Below are 15181 nucleotides of genomic sequence, written 5' to 3'. Positions count from 1 at the left end.
CCTTACCATTTCATACAATCACACTTTCTTTACTTTCATTTAAACAAACCATTTACACTTTCCACAAATTCTTCATTGCATTGATGAAACAATATCAATCATTCATGGGTTGGTTGCTTCTCTGTATGCATCTTTTGATCTTCCATTTTCCATCTTTCTCTTCTTCTTTCAATTTTTTATGTCATAATGATGAGAGCTCTGCTTTGCTTCAATTCAAGTCTTCCTTCACTATATTTGGGAGTGATCCTTATACTGATTACGGTGAACCTTATCATCTGAAAACAGCAACATGGAAAAATGGGAGTGATTGTTGTTCCTGGAATGGTGTCACATGTGACACCATCTCCGGTCATGTTATTGGTCTAAACCTTGGCCGTGAAGGTGTTAAAGGTACGTTACATCCTAACAGTACCCTTTACCATCTTACACTCCTTCAAAAACTCAATCTTTCTTACATTGATTTCTATCCTTCTCCTTTTCATTTTAAGTTTGGTGGGTTTCTAAGTCTTACACATCTTGACTTGACGTATTGTTACTTTAAAGGTGAAGTTCCTATTCAAATTTCACATCTTTCCAAATTAGAATCACTTCATCTCTCTTCGAATTATGAGTTAGTTTGGAAAGAGACTACCTTGAAGAGGCTTGTACAAAATGCAACCAATTTAAAAGAACTATTTTTGGAACAAACTGATATGTCTTCAATAAGACCAGACTCTATAGATTTGATCTTCAATCAATCTTCCTCTTTGGTTACACTTAATCTTCAACATTCAGGATTAAGTGGAAAATTGAAAAAGAGTCTTTTGTTTACCAAATATTCAACAGCTAGATATGTCACATAATGCCAACGTCGAAGGCCAACTTCCAGAATTGAGTTGCAGCACTTTTCTTAGAATCTTGGATCTATCAGGATGTCAATTCAATGGGCCAATTCCTCTGTCTTTTTCTAACTTCACACACCTTACTTCCCTACATATTTCATCCAATAATCTTAACGGTTCAATCCCATCCTCACTTTTAACTCTTCTTCCAAATCTAACTTCTCTGGATCTCTCTTACAATGATCTTAGTGGTCAAATTCCAAATGTATTTTCTCTGTCAAATAGATTTCAAGAACTATACTTGAGTTCCAACAAAATTGGAGGTGAGATACCATCATCACTTTCAAACCTTCAACAACTTACTGGCTTAGGTCTTTCATCCAATTTATTTTCCGGTCAAATCCCAGATGTGTTTGGTAGGATGACCGAACTTCAATACCTCTATCTAGCTGATAACAATTTACAAGGACAAATTCCATCTTCATTATTTAATTTGACTCAACTTTATTATTTAGATTTCTCTCATAATAAATTAGAGGGTCCCTTACCTTTGTGGTGTTTATCCTTGCCATCTTTGACATTTGTAGATCTATCAAACAATCGACTTACAACATGGCATTTCGATGATGCATTATCATCAAATTCCTTACAGCATCTGTATCTAGATAACAATATGTTACAAGGAAATATTCCAGAGTCCATTTTCACCCTCTCAAAACTAGAATACTTGAGCCTACAATCAAACAACTTGAGTGGTCTTATCAATTTTCAAATCTTCTCCAAACTTCAAAATCTGTCAGAATTATCCCTTTCATGGAATAGTCAATTGTCACTAAACTTTGAATCTAATGTCTACAATAGTTTTAATCAGCTATTTTCATTAGAATTAGCTTCTGTCAATCTGATCAAATTTCACAAATTACAAGGAAATTTCACAAATTTGGATATTCTTGATCTTTCCAATAACAAACTTAATGGAATGCCCAAATGCTTAATTGAAACAGGTCACTTGCAATTTTTAAACCTCTCTCAAAACTTGTTCACGTCAACAGATCAATTGATTGAAATGGCAGTGAATAATGAATATCTGTCTTATATCGATCTTAGTTTTAATTCACTCAATGGTGACATCCCTTTGGAAGTTTGCAATATAACTTCTGAACTTGAATTTCTGAACTTGGGACACAACAATTTGAGTGGTATCATTCCACAATGTTTTTCAAATTTTCAATCCCTTCACTTTTTGGATCTACAGATGAACAAATTTCATGGCACTTTGCCAAGTAACTTTTCCGAGCACATTACCATTATAAATCTTAATGGAAACCTATTAGAAGGCCTTTTGCCTAAATCTTTGTCCCATTGCAAATACCTGAACATTTTAAATCTTGGAAGCAACAGATTAGAAGACAAATTTCCCGACTGGCTTCAAACTTTGCAAGATTTGAAAGTGTTGGTTTTGAGAGACAACAGGTTCCATGGTCCCATTGCCAATTTAAAGATCAAACATCTATTTCCAAGTTTAGTCATTTTTGATATCTCGGGCAACAATTTTAGTGGTTTTCTACCAAAAGCCTATTTCAAAAATTATGAAGCCATGAAGAATGTTACTCAAGTGGGTGGGGATAGCAGTTTGATATACATGGATGTCTGGTGTGGAATAGCGTTTCGTGGAGGTAGATGCAATTCTGTGACTGTGACTGTGACAACAAAAGGGAACAAATTGACACTGGTGAGAATTCCAAAATTGTTTGTAAGTATTGATTTGTCAAGAAACAAATTTGAAGGAGAGATTCCAAATGCTATTGGAGAGCTTCATGCACTTAAAGGCCTTAACCTTTCCCATAATAGACTCGTCGGTCATATTCCCCTATCCATTGGAAACTTGACATACTTGGAATCTTTGGATCTTTCCTCAAATATGTTAACCGGTGTCATTCCTGCAGAATTAACCAATATGAATAGTATTGAAGTCTTGAATCTTTCCAATAACCATCTTACGGGAGAAATACCTCGAGGAAGGCAGTTCAATACATTTACAAATGATTCATATGAAGGAAACTTGGGGTTATGTGGATTTCCCTTGACAAAGAAATGTGGACCTGAACCTGAACAACATCATTCTCCACCTTCAACCGACAACATTTGGAGTGAAGAGAAATTTGAATTTGGATGGAGACCAGTGGCAATTGGATATGGATGTGGATTTGTGATTGGAATAGGCCTTGGTTATTTTGTGTTTTTAATTGGAAAGCCAAGATGGCTTGTGATAATATTTGGTGGTCAGCCTAAGAGAAGAGTGAACAGGAGAAGGAATAGAGTGAGGACAACCAGTGGTTCTACTCAGATGGTGCCAATGTCATAGTTTCATTTTTATAGTTATTTTCTGTTTTGTGTGTTGATTTCTTCCTATTGGTGAGATGTTTTAGATGTTGTTGTTCTTCTTGGTGTTGTTTGATTTTGATGAATAAATTGGAATTAAATGAATAAGTTCTACTTAATTTACTCAACCAGTTGTTGTGATGTTATCTCCAATATATGCATTTCAGTTAGTTAGAATCAAATGAGAAATTATATTTTTAATAATAAAATAAGATGAAACTTTTGCATCAAGTTTAGTGATGAAATGATATCTTAAGTTATGATAAGCAATCTCAACTGAAAAAAGTAAATCAAGGTGGTTGTTACACGTGTCTTGACTGTTTCATAATGATGATGTTACCTTAACTTCTCCGTAAATCAAAATTTACATAATTTTTAATCATACAACAAGTGTTACTAATACACTCAACAATAATTCTACTACTTTGGATTGAGAAACACTTGTTCACATCAAATGTAATAATATTCTTTTAGTAAAACACAAACCAAATTAAATATACTTAGCTTCCCCTTTTTCCTTTTTCCCCTTTTTCTTTTTCTTTCATGCATATCAAAACCTCATTGAAGATTCATTCATTGATTGATTGTATTTTAAGCAATCTGGCCTAATAATTCATATTTATAAGAACCTTTTACCTTTGCAATTCTGTTTTGTGTAATCGGAACAGAATTGTGTATAATAAATAAGCATTTACATTAGGTATGTGATCCATGTCCATGAATAACTTTCTTTGTTATGGGGTGGTTGGACTCACTGTTGGGAAATGGAAGAAAGTTTATCAAAAGAAAAGACAGTGATGCTGGTGAACCAGGTTTTTTTTTCTGATTTTCTTATCATATTCATGTATTATTCATTTTCTGTTGTTGGCTTTTGATATTTAATGTGTTAAATTTTTGATATATCAAAAAATTGATGTGTTAAATTCTTGATATATCAAAAAATAAATGAGATTCTGTTTTAAAATGTGCCTGAATATTAGCAATTTTAAAGGGATGATTAGTTTTAGAAGTTTGTTGAGTCATTTTGAATGTTAGTTTTTCTGTTTTTTCCAAATTTTAGATCATGTTTGTTTTGCTAAGAATAAGGGACACATTTAAATATGTATTCAGATTGAATTATAAGTTACACTCTGAATAGGAATAAGCAATAAAAGATTAAATATTCACCTCCATAGAATATTTCATATTTGGCTCAGTCTACACCAGTTTCCACAGTCTAAAATCATAAGTTTGTATTTTTGTAACATTGCATTTTTTTAGTCATAATTGAATCACATAATGATACTGATCATAGATAAGGATTTTTTGAAGACTAATGCAGTGTTTTCATCATGGTTAACATGATCAGGTAAAGCACTGGAAGAACTAAGATCATCTCTTTACAATGAGCTCCGAACCTCAGAAGGAGCCAAGCGTCAACAACAAAGATATTGCGGACCACCGGTCGCATTATCTTTCAACTTCATGGTTGCAGTCGGTATCATCATGGCAAACAAATTGGTGATGGGGAGAGTTGGTTTCAACTTCCCAATATTTCTCACATTCGTTCACTACATCACGGCATGGATTCTCCTTGCAATTTTCAAGGCACTCTCGGTTCTACCGGTGTCTCCTCCGTCTAAAACAACTCCATTCTCTTCTATATTTGCACTTGGTGCTGTTATGGCTTTTGCATCTGGTCTTGCAAACACAAGTCTCAAGTATAACAGGTTCATGATCTCACTCTAACGTGTTTATTTGATAAAATATGTGGAACTTCCTTTCGTGTTTGCTAACAGTTTAGTTCCTGCAGTGTTGGTTTCTACCAAATGGCCAAGATTGCTGTTACTCCAACAATTGTTCTGGCAGAGTTCATACTCTTTAGAAAAACAATCTCTACAAAAAAGGTAATAATAAAAAATAAAAAAAAACCTCTTCCATTTCTTTTGGTTCTCTTAAAATATATGGAAAAGAACTATTCTAGCTATCTTATCTTTATGCATTAATCATGTCATTGTTATGCAATGATGCAGGTTTTGGCATTAGCTGCTGTATCAGCTGGTGTAGCAGTTGCAACTGTGTCAGATTTAGAGTTCAATTTATTTGGTGCTATAGTTGCAATTATATGGATAATCCCAAGTGCCATAAATAAAATTTTATGGTCTACTTTACAACAGCAAGGAAACTGGACAGCTTTGGCGTAAGTAATTGTAGACACTATCCAATTTCTGCTTTGTAAAATTATGTTGTCAATGACTAGACTTGAAAAAAAAAAACATTTTGTAGATTGATGTGGAAAACTACACCTATCACAATTTTCTTCCTAGGGGCATTGATGCCATGGATTGATCCACCAGGAGTCCTATCCTTCAAGTGGGATGTAAACAATTCATCTGCAATTTTGATATCTGCTCTCCTTGGTTTTCTGTTACAGTGGTCAGGTGCCTTGGCATTGGGGTAAGACTGCTACTTTCCTCTTCCAAGCTTCAAAAGAAAGAAATAGTGATATACCCTTTTTGACACAATTCAACTTCTAATAATGTTGTGTTTTGCTTGAGTAAGGTTAAGATTTGCTAAGATATTATTATCAATTGATGCAGGGCAACTTCTGCTACAACTCATGTTGTTTTAGGTCAGTTTAAGACCTGTGTCATTTTGTTGGGAGGCTATCTGCTATTCAAATCTGATCCTGGGATTGTCAGCATTGGCGGGGCGGTCGTTGCTCTCACAGGAATGTCGGTTTACACAACGTTTAACTTGCAAGAGTCTCAAGAAAATGCAAACAAGCAGCTTCCAAAGCATAGTTTGCCTTCACCAAAGCCAAAACCAGCTATGCCTTCACCAAAGCCAAAACCAGCTAGTGAAGACAGCAAAGATTTGAGTGTAAATATTACCCACAATAACATTGTTGTGTGAGTCATATAACCTATGACATAAATGAATACCACAACCAAATTCTTCAAACACTCATTTTACATCCTTTAGTTAGGCAATTCAGGTTCAATTCCACTTTGCAACAAGGTTTTTTGTATAGACAGATCAAACATAGTATTCAGTCATTGAAAATTTCATAATAGATTATTTTGGATGGATTTTTCTCAAAGTTCCAATGCAGTCTCTTAATTTGTTAAAGCGGAAATTAGACAGCCACATGAATGTTCAAGGGCTTTAGGACACATTTTAAATTTGGAAAATTGTTGAAGCAACTAGGTTACCAGAAACAACATTAATAAGATTTTGCAAAACGGAATGAATGAATGTGGTGTTAAGAGATCTAACCAGGTAGACAAACACAAACCAACCAAGCATTAGCATACATAGATCTAACCATTGAAATTGAAATAAATGAATGTGGTGTTAAGAGACTTTACAACTTAACTCTCCCTAAAAAAAACCAAGGTTCAATTTTTAAAGTCACTCATTTGAGAGACAATTCAATGCTATGTGTAAAATATTGCATGTCTATGGAGATTAAAGAATTATTCCTATATAGTAGGTATAAAGAACCCAAGGCCTTAATAACTATACAAGCTTTCAAAAATTCTGTCAATATCGGTGTCCCAACAACACCAGTAGCTGTAATCTGTTCAAATAGACTGATAACTGTCGTTCATGATTCATCATGATGAAGGAATTAGAACATGCTGATGAAAATAAACCAAACAAATAAATTTATCCACAAGCACACACCTCCATTAGATAATGAAATCTCTCCTACTACATGAAGGAAAGCACATAAAAACCTCCATACTTGGTTTACATTTATCGTCGGGAGATTGGAAATGAGTCGCTGAAAAAAAAAAAAAAAAAAGAATAGATGCTACAATTCTCATTTAACATATAGAACGGTATAATTCAATGTCTTCAGCTATCAAAATGTAGTATACAGGTGAGAATTGAGAACGGAAAAATTGATAAATCTCACCAACACTATTGAACTCTTGGCTTAGTATAATATTGTCAGGAATTACTAAGGTCCTTATAGCAACAACGCCATGTTTCTAAGGGGCAAAAGAACATGTGAGGGATGAATAAACGCCACGAAAAATAAAAAGTAAAAATAAAACCTGCAACTAGCACCACTCAAAATCTCAGCACCAATAACAGTTACTAGTTTTCTTTTCTCATTTCTTGGCCGCATTTGTTATGTACACTTCAGATCAGGCCATTGTTCATTCTTCATGGATTTGAGCGCATCATGTGGTGCATTTGAAAAATACGGCATCAAGAAAATGTTTTCCATCCTAAAAATTAGAAGTCCAATTGATTTGTGCAGGTCCAGGCTGCTGATAAGATCCTGGAGGGGGGGCTACAGTTTCAACAGACCCAGCGACAGCTTGAGACTGCTGCAAAAGGGTAGAAGGTGAAGCTACTGTCTGCCCTGGTTGATAGATACCAGGAAATACTCCTTGAGCAGCCTGGGTCTGGGGGAAGTTGAGATGTTGGCCCTGAGGAGTAAGGTTATATAGAGAATTGAGTTGCAAACTGGATATATCTTGGCCTGGTGCATGTATCCACACAGCAGAGCCTTCACTCTGCAGCAAAAAAGTAAATAAAAAAATAAAAACATAAGAAAAGCAGCAAGTTTAGTAATCCAAGTATTTCAATACAAATTGATGAATCAAATTTAAACTCGACAACAAAAAATATTGATACTGCTGAAGCCAAAGCCGCCATAGAACTGAGTCTGTAACATTCATTTATTCATTGAAGAAATATGCACAGATGGAAAAGAAAAAAAGACACAGCAATAAGTAAACCAACCAGTTGTCCAGTTGTATAAATTTGGTTTTCCTTCAGCTGAGACACTGAAATATCTTCAGTTCCGGCAGAGCTTCCAGTATTCACTGTCGGATTAGGAGCATATCCAACAGGTGGAGTGATATATGATCCAGAAGGAATTCCAATATGAGCCATATTTCCTGTGTTTGCTCCAGCCTTGAATTGCGGATGAGGGAATTTTATCCCAGCAGCTGCAGCCGCGGCTGGTAGATATATGTTGCCAGTTGATGGCTGTTGAGGGAAACCATTGGGGCTTAAAAATTGATGCATCGGAGACACGTAAATTGGGGGGTAATAGGGGCCATATGGGAAGAAGTTAGCTGGGTATGGTGGCCTAAAATAAGAAACTGGCTGTGGAGATACAGGTATAGAGCTCTGTGGAGGTGGAGTTGGGCTCGGGGACACAGTCTGAGAACTTGCAGTCTGCAATGTTGAAAGAATGACAGATATTAGGGAAAATAATTGTGTGTGGGTGTATAAAGCATGCATAACTACATATAAAAAGATGAAATCATGAAAATCTTAAGAAATACATGATGGAGGAACTTACAACAAAGGAAGGAAAGTGTGATGTTTCTTGCGCCTGAAGCTCACTACCCTCAAATTGAACTTGCTGAGTCCCTAACATGGTAGACATGAAATTCAAACCATAATTTTGAGCACTTTGAACAGTCAGAATCGGATGGCCCTCGGGAGTTAACAGTACCTCCTGCTTTGGCTGCTCAATCTTTGAATCATTACCAGTTATAGAAATGCCTTCTGAAGCCAGTGTCTTATTAATTAGAAAAGATGAAGAATGTGCATAATCAAGATGACCTCCATGTTCAGTCAATGGCGCACTTTGGTTGCTACATCAAAACAATAAATACCATCAAAACATAGATTACAATAGCACACAATGGCACAACTAATACCTTTTTGGTAATAGGAAGATCAATCGATTAATGCAATCAAATTAATTCATAAAAGGTACAATAACCTTGACTCAGACTTGAAAGCGGTAAAATACTACAACCTAAGAGAACCTATACACCTTTCTAGAACCAACTTTGAGGTTCATTTCCATTGTAGTTATTCTTGGGGTTTGTTTAGGAATTGGGAGGGCAGGGTTTGAGGGGAACGAGGGGAGAAAATGGAAGGGTAAGGGAAAGGGAGAATAGTCTCACCCTGCATGGATTTATTTTTCTCTGTGGAATTAAAACCCCTAATTTGAGGTAACTCAAAAAAAAGAATTGGGGGGGAGACTTTGGAGGGTTATGGAGAGCTTAAAAAACCAAATAATTTCCTTTTTTATAATAGTCTCAAACAAACCAAAAAAACATTCGTCACAAGTGCACACCACTCTCCTCCAAAAACTCTCTCAAACAAACAAACACTGACTCCCTTTCCCTTCCCCTTCCTATTCCCAACAAACCCCTCTCCTCCCAACTCTCCAACAACCCTTAATGAAGAGGTTTGATATAAGATAATAAATCTACAAAAACCCAACCATACATCATTTTTACACCATTTAAAAGGCGTGAGGGCACAAAATATGATAAATCTCTAATTTGCTATGCAAAGAAAAACACATAAGAATCATATAAATTACAAACCTCAAAGTAACAGCTTCATCTTTCCCTGGAGAAGATTCAGGAGTGGGAGAAGTGCTATCATCACAACCAGTTACACTACTAGATGTTCCACTTGGACCGAAAGTATCAAAGCTTCCAAATGTAAGACCACCTTTCAAAGACTCGGGCACTTGGAAATGGTTTGGAAAAGTAACATGTTGTCTCAATTCAGTTGATTGCACATGAACTTCTGACGTTGAGACCTCGGTGACATCGGCTGTTTCAGAAACATCTGCAAACACACAGAAAGGAATTATTATAAAAGTTTACAATTAAAGAAGAGTCAAAAAGTATATTAGCGAAATAAAAATTAACATAATTTTAGGTGCCTCTGGATTTTGTCAGTGTATGATTCCTTCAAATGTGGGATTATTTAAGCACATTAAATCTGGGAGTTAACTGATAGTGGCAAAACCCAAACACGGAGGGATAATGTTTGAATTATAATACAGGCACAATCAGGCTGATTTTCCTTTAAAACATCTTCAGAAAAGGTTTCAAGGGTTTCTCTCACATACTTTTTCTAGACCTTGTGGGAATTACTTCAGTTCAGTTACTCTCTTTGAGGGTTAATAATGTCCTCCAATACCAGGGAAAACCATGACCGTGTCCATCTAGTAAAATTGTTTGAATCAAAAAATTAAAGACTACAGCCTACACCAGAAAGTGCGTAGATGGAAACAGAATTTGTCAAACAATTTTTATATTAAGATTTATCAAATATAGAATAAAAACTTTACCTTGAGGTGGTTGGCTAACACAACTGGAAGATGGCCTCAAAGAACTATTCAATGATGAAGAGAGTTGCAAGGGCTCGGATAACTGGTTACCTTCAACTTCATTTGTCTTCTGTATGTCATTCAGATTGCTTGTTGAATTCATTGACCCGGACTTCTCATTCTCGGATGCTGATAAATCACTAGCTTCTTCAAGTTTGTTTCCTTTAACATGATTCGGCCCAGCAGATATCCGGTCACTCCCTACTTCCCTACTGATAGCACTGCCAACACCAGGATTCTGGGTGATAGATGGTGCCAGCACAGGATCTGAAGAGGAATAAACACCAGATACAGAAATTTGACGTTGATCAGAACTTGACAGAGATTTTCCTTGATCAGTTCTTGTAATTGAGGCAAAGGTTTGAGTAGGGGAAGTGGTTGCTGCAACAGCAACTGCTTGAGGTAGAAAATTTTCTTTATTGACAGTGTCATTAGCAGCTGAACTGCTTTTAGGGACACCTAAGAGAGATTTGCCAGAAGAACCATGACCAGACTTCCCATTGGATTGATTTGCAGCACTATGGGGTGCAACAGCTGAATCACTGCAATTGAAGAATCGTGAGATAATACTTCAATACTGCAGTTATTATATATTAAGTTGTGAAACAATAAAAAGCACTAATGAGTTTTAATAAAATAAAAGGGAAATACCGTGCATGATCAACTTGATAAAAAGTTTTTAACCAGAACCAGAATCAATGAGGATTTGGTTAGAATTTTAGATGCAAACAAATACAAAAGGGATATCGATCATCACATTACTTTTTTTTCTTTTGTTCGTTTACTTCTTTGTGTATAGCCTTTCTTTTCATCAATAAACAAAGATATTAATAAACACTATTATATTTTCTTATCATCAGAGCTAATATGGTTAGATAAAAAGTTAAGAAAATAAATTACAACCTTAAGGCTTGAGCTCCTGTATTAGTTTTTTTCTGTAAATCTGGCTGAGCAGAGGAAGCACGAGTTCTTTCTGCAGTATGTTGGAATCCATTTTCCCTTCGAATAGCAAGGTTCCTCCCACCACCACCATCTAACAAAAGATGTTTACAAGAAAGTTTAACAACTAATGAGCTAATAAAGTAGCAGGAAATATTATGATGCACAGGATAGATCTATGTGTTATGCAAAAGATAATTGCAATTTGCAATAGCACCAAAGGATAAAAGTGAGGGCAGAGTGCTACTTTATTGCATCCTGGTTGATTAAAAAAGGGGTATAATAGAGCTCATGCAAAATGAAATAGAAATATAATTCAGGGGGCTTAGTATACACGCACAAAACTAACTGGTAGCTGCATTCCAAAAGTAATTTACAGACTGAAGGATTCTAGAATCTAGGCGACTTTAAGTGGAAGAGGATCTTCATAAACGAAACAGAGGAAAACAAAAACAAATCCTACTATCAAGCCTCTAGTAAGTATGAAAATTGTACCAAGAAAGTTTGAGGAATAGCCCCCTGAAGCACCTCTTGCCCCCCTCCCCTGTCCACGTTGGTTTGATCTAGACTCCTCAGAAACCCTGCTGCTCAATCCCTGAAATGGTCAAGTTAAAAACAAATCAATCAAGGCTAATAAATGTTAGAGAAAATTAAGGTAACAACTAGACTTGTGCAGTCACAAAAACACACATGAAATGTTAAATACACTGTATTCAACCCACTATAAAACATAAAACAGGTCTTTTAAAGTTAGTAAGTAATACTGCTTGATTACACATTGCAAGCTAAATGGTAGGAATCATAAACCTATTGCAAACATGCATATTCAGACAGTCAAGGAAAATGAGGATTTTTATATTTTATATAACTTAAAACATGTACTCTCCCAATCACTTTGTTCATAACATGACACAATGGCAGCTCAAGTGAGCTCGTGATGCAATAAGAGGTTACCCATCAGGTTACAACGATGAATAAAAATTACACTTTGATAAAAGATTCATCCACTCTAACCAATCTACTCATTAACACAGAAGAAGTGCAAATGTGAATTTTCCTATTTAGGTAAGAAATAAATTGGATTCAACAACCTAACTTTCAAATGCAATTAAAAAAATTACTACATACACACCAACTGAATTATATTGCATAGCAACAGGGGAAACGAAGTAAACTAAATACCAAGAAAGAACTAAAATTAGGGCAAACAAAACAAAATCTTACCTCCTTCTTCTTGTCGCGTCTCCTTCTAACCTCATGAAAAGTATCTGCAAACAAAAAATAAATAATTCAACAAAACCATTAACATAACAAACATGAAAATAAAACCTCAATCTCTCAAAGAACCCATAAACCCATTTCTTTTCAAAATATCACAAATGAGTAAGAGTATGTTGCCATATAGTGCTTCAATTCAGCCATTACTTGAGAAACATGTGCAACCTATGAAGCACAGAGCCACAGACACATGCCAGACACGTCGACACCAGTAATAATTTGAGAAAATAACATAATTCAATTTGAAACCTATGAAGCACAGACACATGGATGAACGTCACGACACGGACACATAGACGAACGACGGACACGTCGACACCGATAATTGACATATTTCAAAGTAATCATGTGTCGGTATCGTGCCGTGTCAGACACCGATGTGTGTATGATACCGGAACACGCCTAATCCTCATTCAAGAAGTGTCTGTGCTTCATATTGTGCAACAATAATTACTAAACCCTACAAAAGATACTAAATCCCATTCTATTAGATTTTAACATCTCATTAAAGTACTTATATTACAATCTCCTTGTCTCCAATCATGTTTCCATGCATTAAACAATAAAAAATTAAACCAAAAACAAAAAAAACAAATTTTCACTATCCAAAGAGCCACACACAGCTTCATCAACTAGGTCAAAAATCAAAAAACAGTAAACTTTAAAATTAAATTAAACCAAATTAATAAAATCAACTAAACTCAACAAAACCACAAAAATCACTAGCTTTGATAACAGTAATGATAGTGAAGTCAAGTTTCAAACTTGAAACCAATACAAGTTCTATAAGTGAATACTGAATAACAAAAACACACACCGAAATTGAAAAATGATAAATTGAAGAGTATTGGAAGAAGAAGATAAACCTAAATAGAGAAGCTTTTGAGCAGTTTCATTGGGATCCATTGAACATTCTTTAAGGACGGCGTAGATTTCATCGTCGGTGTGCTGTTTTCCGGTGATCTCTCTGATGTCTTGAATGGTTTTCCGTACATTGTCGGGGATCGGAACCCTAGACCCGCCACCACCGCCGCTCATTCTTTTCTGTGAGAGAGAGAGAGAGAGAGAGAGAGAGAGAGAGAGAGGAACACTACTGTCTTTGTGTTCTTAGAGAGAGAGAAAAAATAAAGAGTCACGTTGAATCATATCATAAATCTCAAATATAAAAACATTTTCTTCTTTTTTTATGCATCAAAAACATATTATTTTTTTTGGCTTAATTAGTTAAATGGTCCCTTAAAGATATTTTAGGTTTCACAATGGTCCCTTAAAGAAAATAAGTTTCTGTTTGGTCCCTTAAAGATAAAATAAGTTCCTGTTTGGTCCCTTCCGTTAGTTTTTTTGCAAAAACTGTTAACTTATGCATATGTGGCAAATGGAAGAGATCCTCTACTTTTTTCAAGAACTGCATCATACCTTTCAACTGTTTTGATCCGTCAGATTAATCTAACCACTCATATTACGACACATGTCTCACTTTTAAAAAAAATTAAAAAAAACAAACACAAAACAACAAAGGGAACAATTCGTCCCTACCCCTTCTTCTACCACTACACAAAACAACAAGGGATTGAGAATATGAGATGATTTGCAACTGAAAGTATTGAATTTCAACAACACCAAACTGATTTTGGATCTCTCAAACCTTTACACTCTTTCTTTCCAAAAGATTTGTAGAGGGTGGATTTTAGATCTGGGTTAAATTTGGGTTTTAGATCTTCAATTTTAAACCCAAAAAATGAGAAAAATGGTGGTGGTGGATTTAAAGAGGAACGTGTTGTTGGAAGAATAAAGTGAAAGAGGGGGCGTGGAAGAAGAAAGAGGGAAGTGATGAAAGAAGTTTTTTTTTTATTTTATGGGTTTTGAAAAAAAAAAATCTGGGTTTCTTATGAGCATCATGAAGATTGAAGATGGTGATAGAGATGAAGAAGGAGAACGGGGAAGAAGATGAAGAAAAAAATTAAGTGTTGGCGGTTCATTATTAGATATCATACATATGTAAGATCCAAAGGTGTAGATTTTAAGGAAAAGATCAAACGGTTATAATTAAAAGATTTAATGAGGTCTATGGTGGACCATTTACAGTGTTAGTTCACCTTATACATTTAGGGTTAAAATTTAACAGAAAGGACCTATTTGGCTAACAGAGATGTCTTTAAGGGACCAATCCGAACCTTTTTTTCTTTAAGGGACCATTGTGAAACCTAAAATGTTTTTAAGGGACCATTTAACTAATTATGTCTATTTTTTTTATGTTATAGTTTAATAATATTTTTTTATTGAAATTAGGGTTACACTTTTTTATTAGTAGAGTATGTTTGGATTTATTTTTTTTATGTTATTATTATAGTTTAATATTTTTTGATTGAAATTATTAGGGTTGCGCTTTTTTATTGGTAGAGTGTGTTTGGATAAAAGTTGTCTCGCTGCGGCACAGTCGTGTAATTGAAAGTCTTTTCCACCCGTGAAGACTAAACTATGTTATTTGTAGTTTAATTTTACCGTAAATGTGATATTTTGTCGTGGATTTGCTTTTTGTTGCGGATGCTAAACTCGTATCTAAATACGCATTTAACTTTATGTTGTTTTGATTAAATGGTTAAAGTTA

General features: G+C 35.1%; 2 protein-coding genes and 1 pseudogene across 2 annotated transcripts; 2 read left to right on the top strand and 1 right to left on the bottom strand.

Moving 5' to 3' along the window:
* Positions 1-3230, top strand: LOC123921374 (annotated as a pseudogene).
* A 410-nt stretch (positions 3231-3640) lies between these two features.
* LOC123921378 (nucleotide-sugar uncharacterized transporter 2) lies at positions 3641-6285 on the top strand. Its single transcript, XM_045973894.1, has 6 exons — positions 3641-4015; positions 4552-4912; positions 4996-5089; positions 5216-5382; positions 5469-5639; positions 5783-6285. Exons 1-6 carry the CDS (start codon positions 3940-3942, stop codon positions 6096-6098), a joined length of 1185 nt encoding a protein of 394 aa, XP_045829850.1. The 5' UTR covers positions 3641-3939; the 3' UTR covers positions 6099-6285.
* Positions 6286-6987: 702 nt separating this feature from the next.
* On the bottom strand, positions 6988-14480 carry LOC123921377 (GBF-interacting protein 1-like). The gene is made up of 9 exons (XM_045973893.1): positions 13440-14480; positions 12520-12563; positions 11791-11890; positions 11260-11389; positions 10318-10898; positions 9560-9809; positions 8515-8812; positions 7947-8387; positions 6988-7717 (listed from the first exon to the last, which is right to left on the bottom strand). Exons 1-9 carry the CDS (start codon positions 13609-13611, stop codon positions 7427-7429), a joined length of 2307 nt encoding a protein of 768 aa, XP_045829849.1. The 5' UTR covers positions 13612-14480; the 3' UTR covers positions 6988-7426.
* Between the last annotated feature and the right edge of the window lie 701 nt (positions 14481-15181).

Source organism: Trifolium pratense, linkage group LG4 (assembly GCF_020283565.1).
Source record: "Trifolium pratense cultivar HEN17-A07 linkage group LG4, ARS_RC_1.1, whole genome shotgun sequence".
Classification (NCBI taxonomy): Eukaryota; Viridiplantae; Streptophyta; class Magnoliopsida; order Fabales; family Fabaceae; genus Trifolium; species Trifolium pratense.
Note: the sequence above shows the minus strand (reverse complement) of the source record. Positions and strands in the feature narration are given on the sequence as shown.

Excerpts from the sequence above, each read along its gene's own strand:
- LOC123921378 (XM_045973894.1), top strand. The coding sequence starts at position 3,940 with ATGGGGTGGTTGGACTCACTGTTGGGAAATGGAAGAAAGTTTATCAAA. Across the intron at positions 4,913-4,995 it reads ACAAGTCTCAAGTATAACAG|TGTTGGTTTCTACCAAATGG; the intron begins GTTCATGATCTC and ends TAGTTCCTGCAG. Across the intron at positions 5,640-5,782 it reads TCAGGTGCCTTGGCATTGGG|GGCAACTTCTGCTACAACTC; the intron begins GTAAGACTGCTA and ends CAATTGATGCAG.
- LOC123921377 (XM_045973893.1), bottom strand. The coding sequence starts at position 13,611 with ATGAGCGGCGGTGGTGGCGGGTCTAGGGTTCCGATCCCCGACAATGTA. Across the intron at positions 11,891-12,519 it reads GACGCGACAAGAAGAAGGAG|GGATTGAGCAGCAGGGTTTC; the intron begins GTAAGATTTTGT and ends TGACCATTTCAG. Across the intron at positions 8,813-9,559 it reads GATGAAGCTGTTACTTTGAG|CAACCAAAGTGCGCCATTGA; the intron begins GTTTGTAATTTA and ends GTTTTGATGTAG.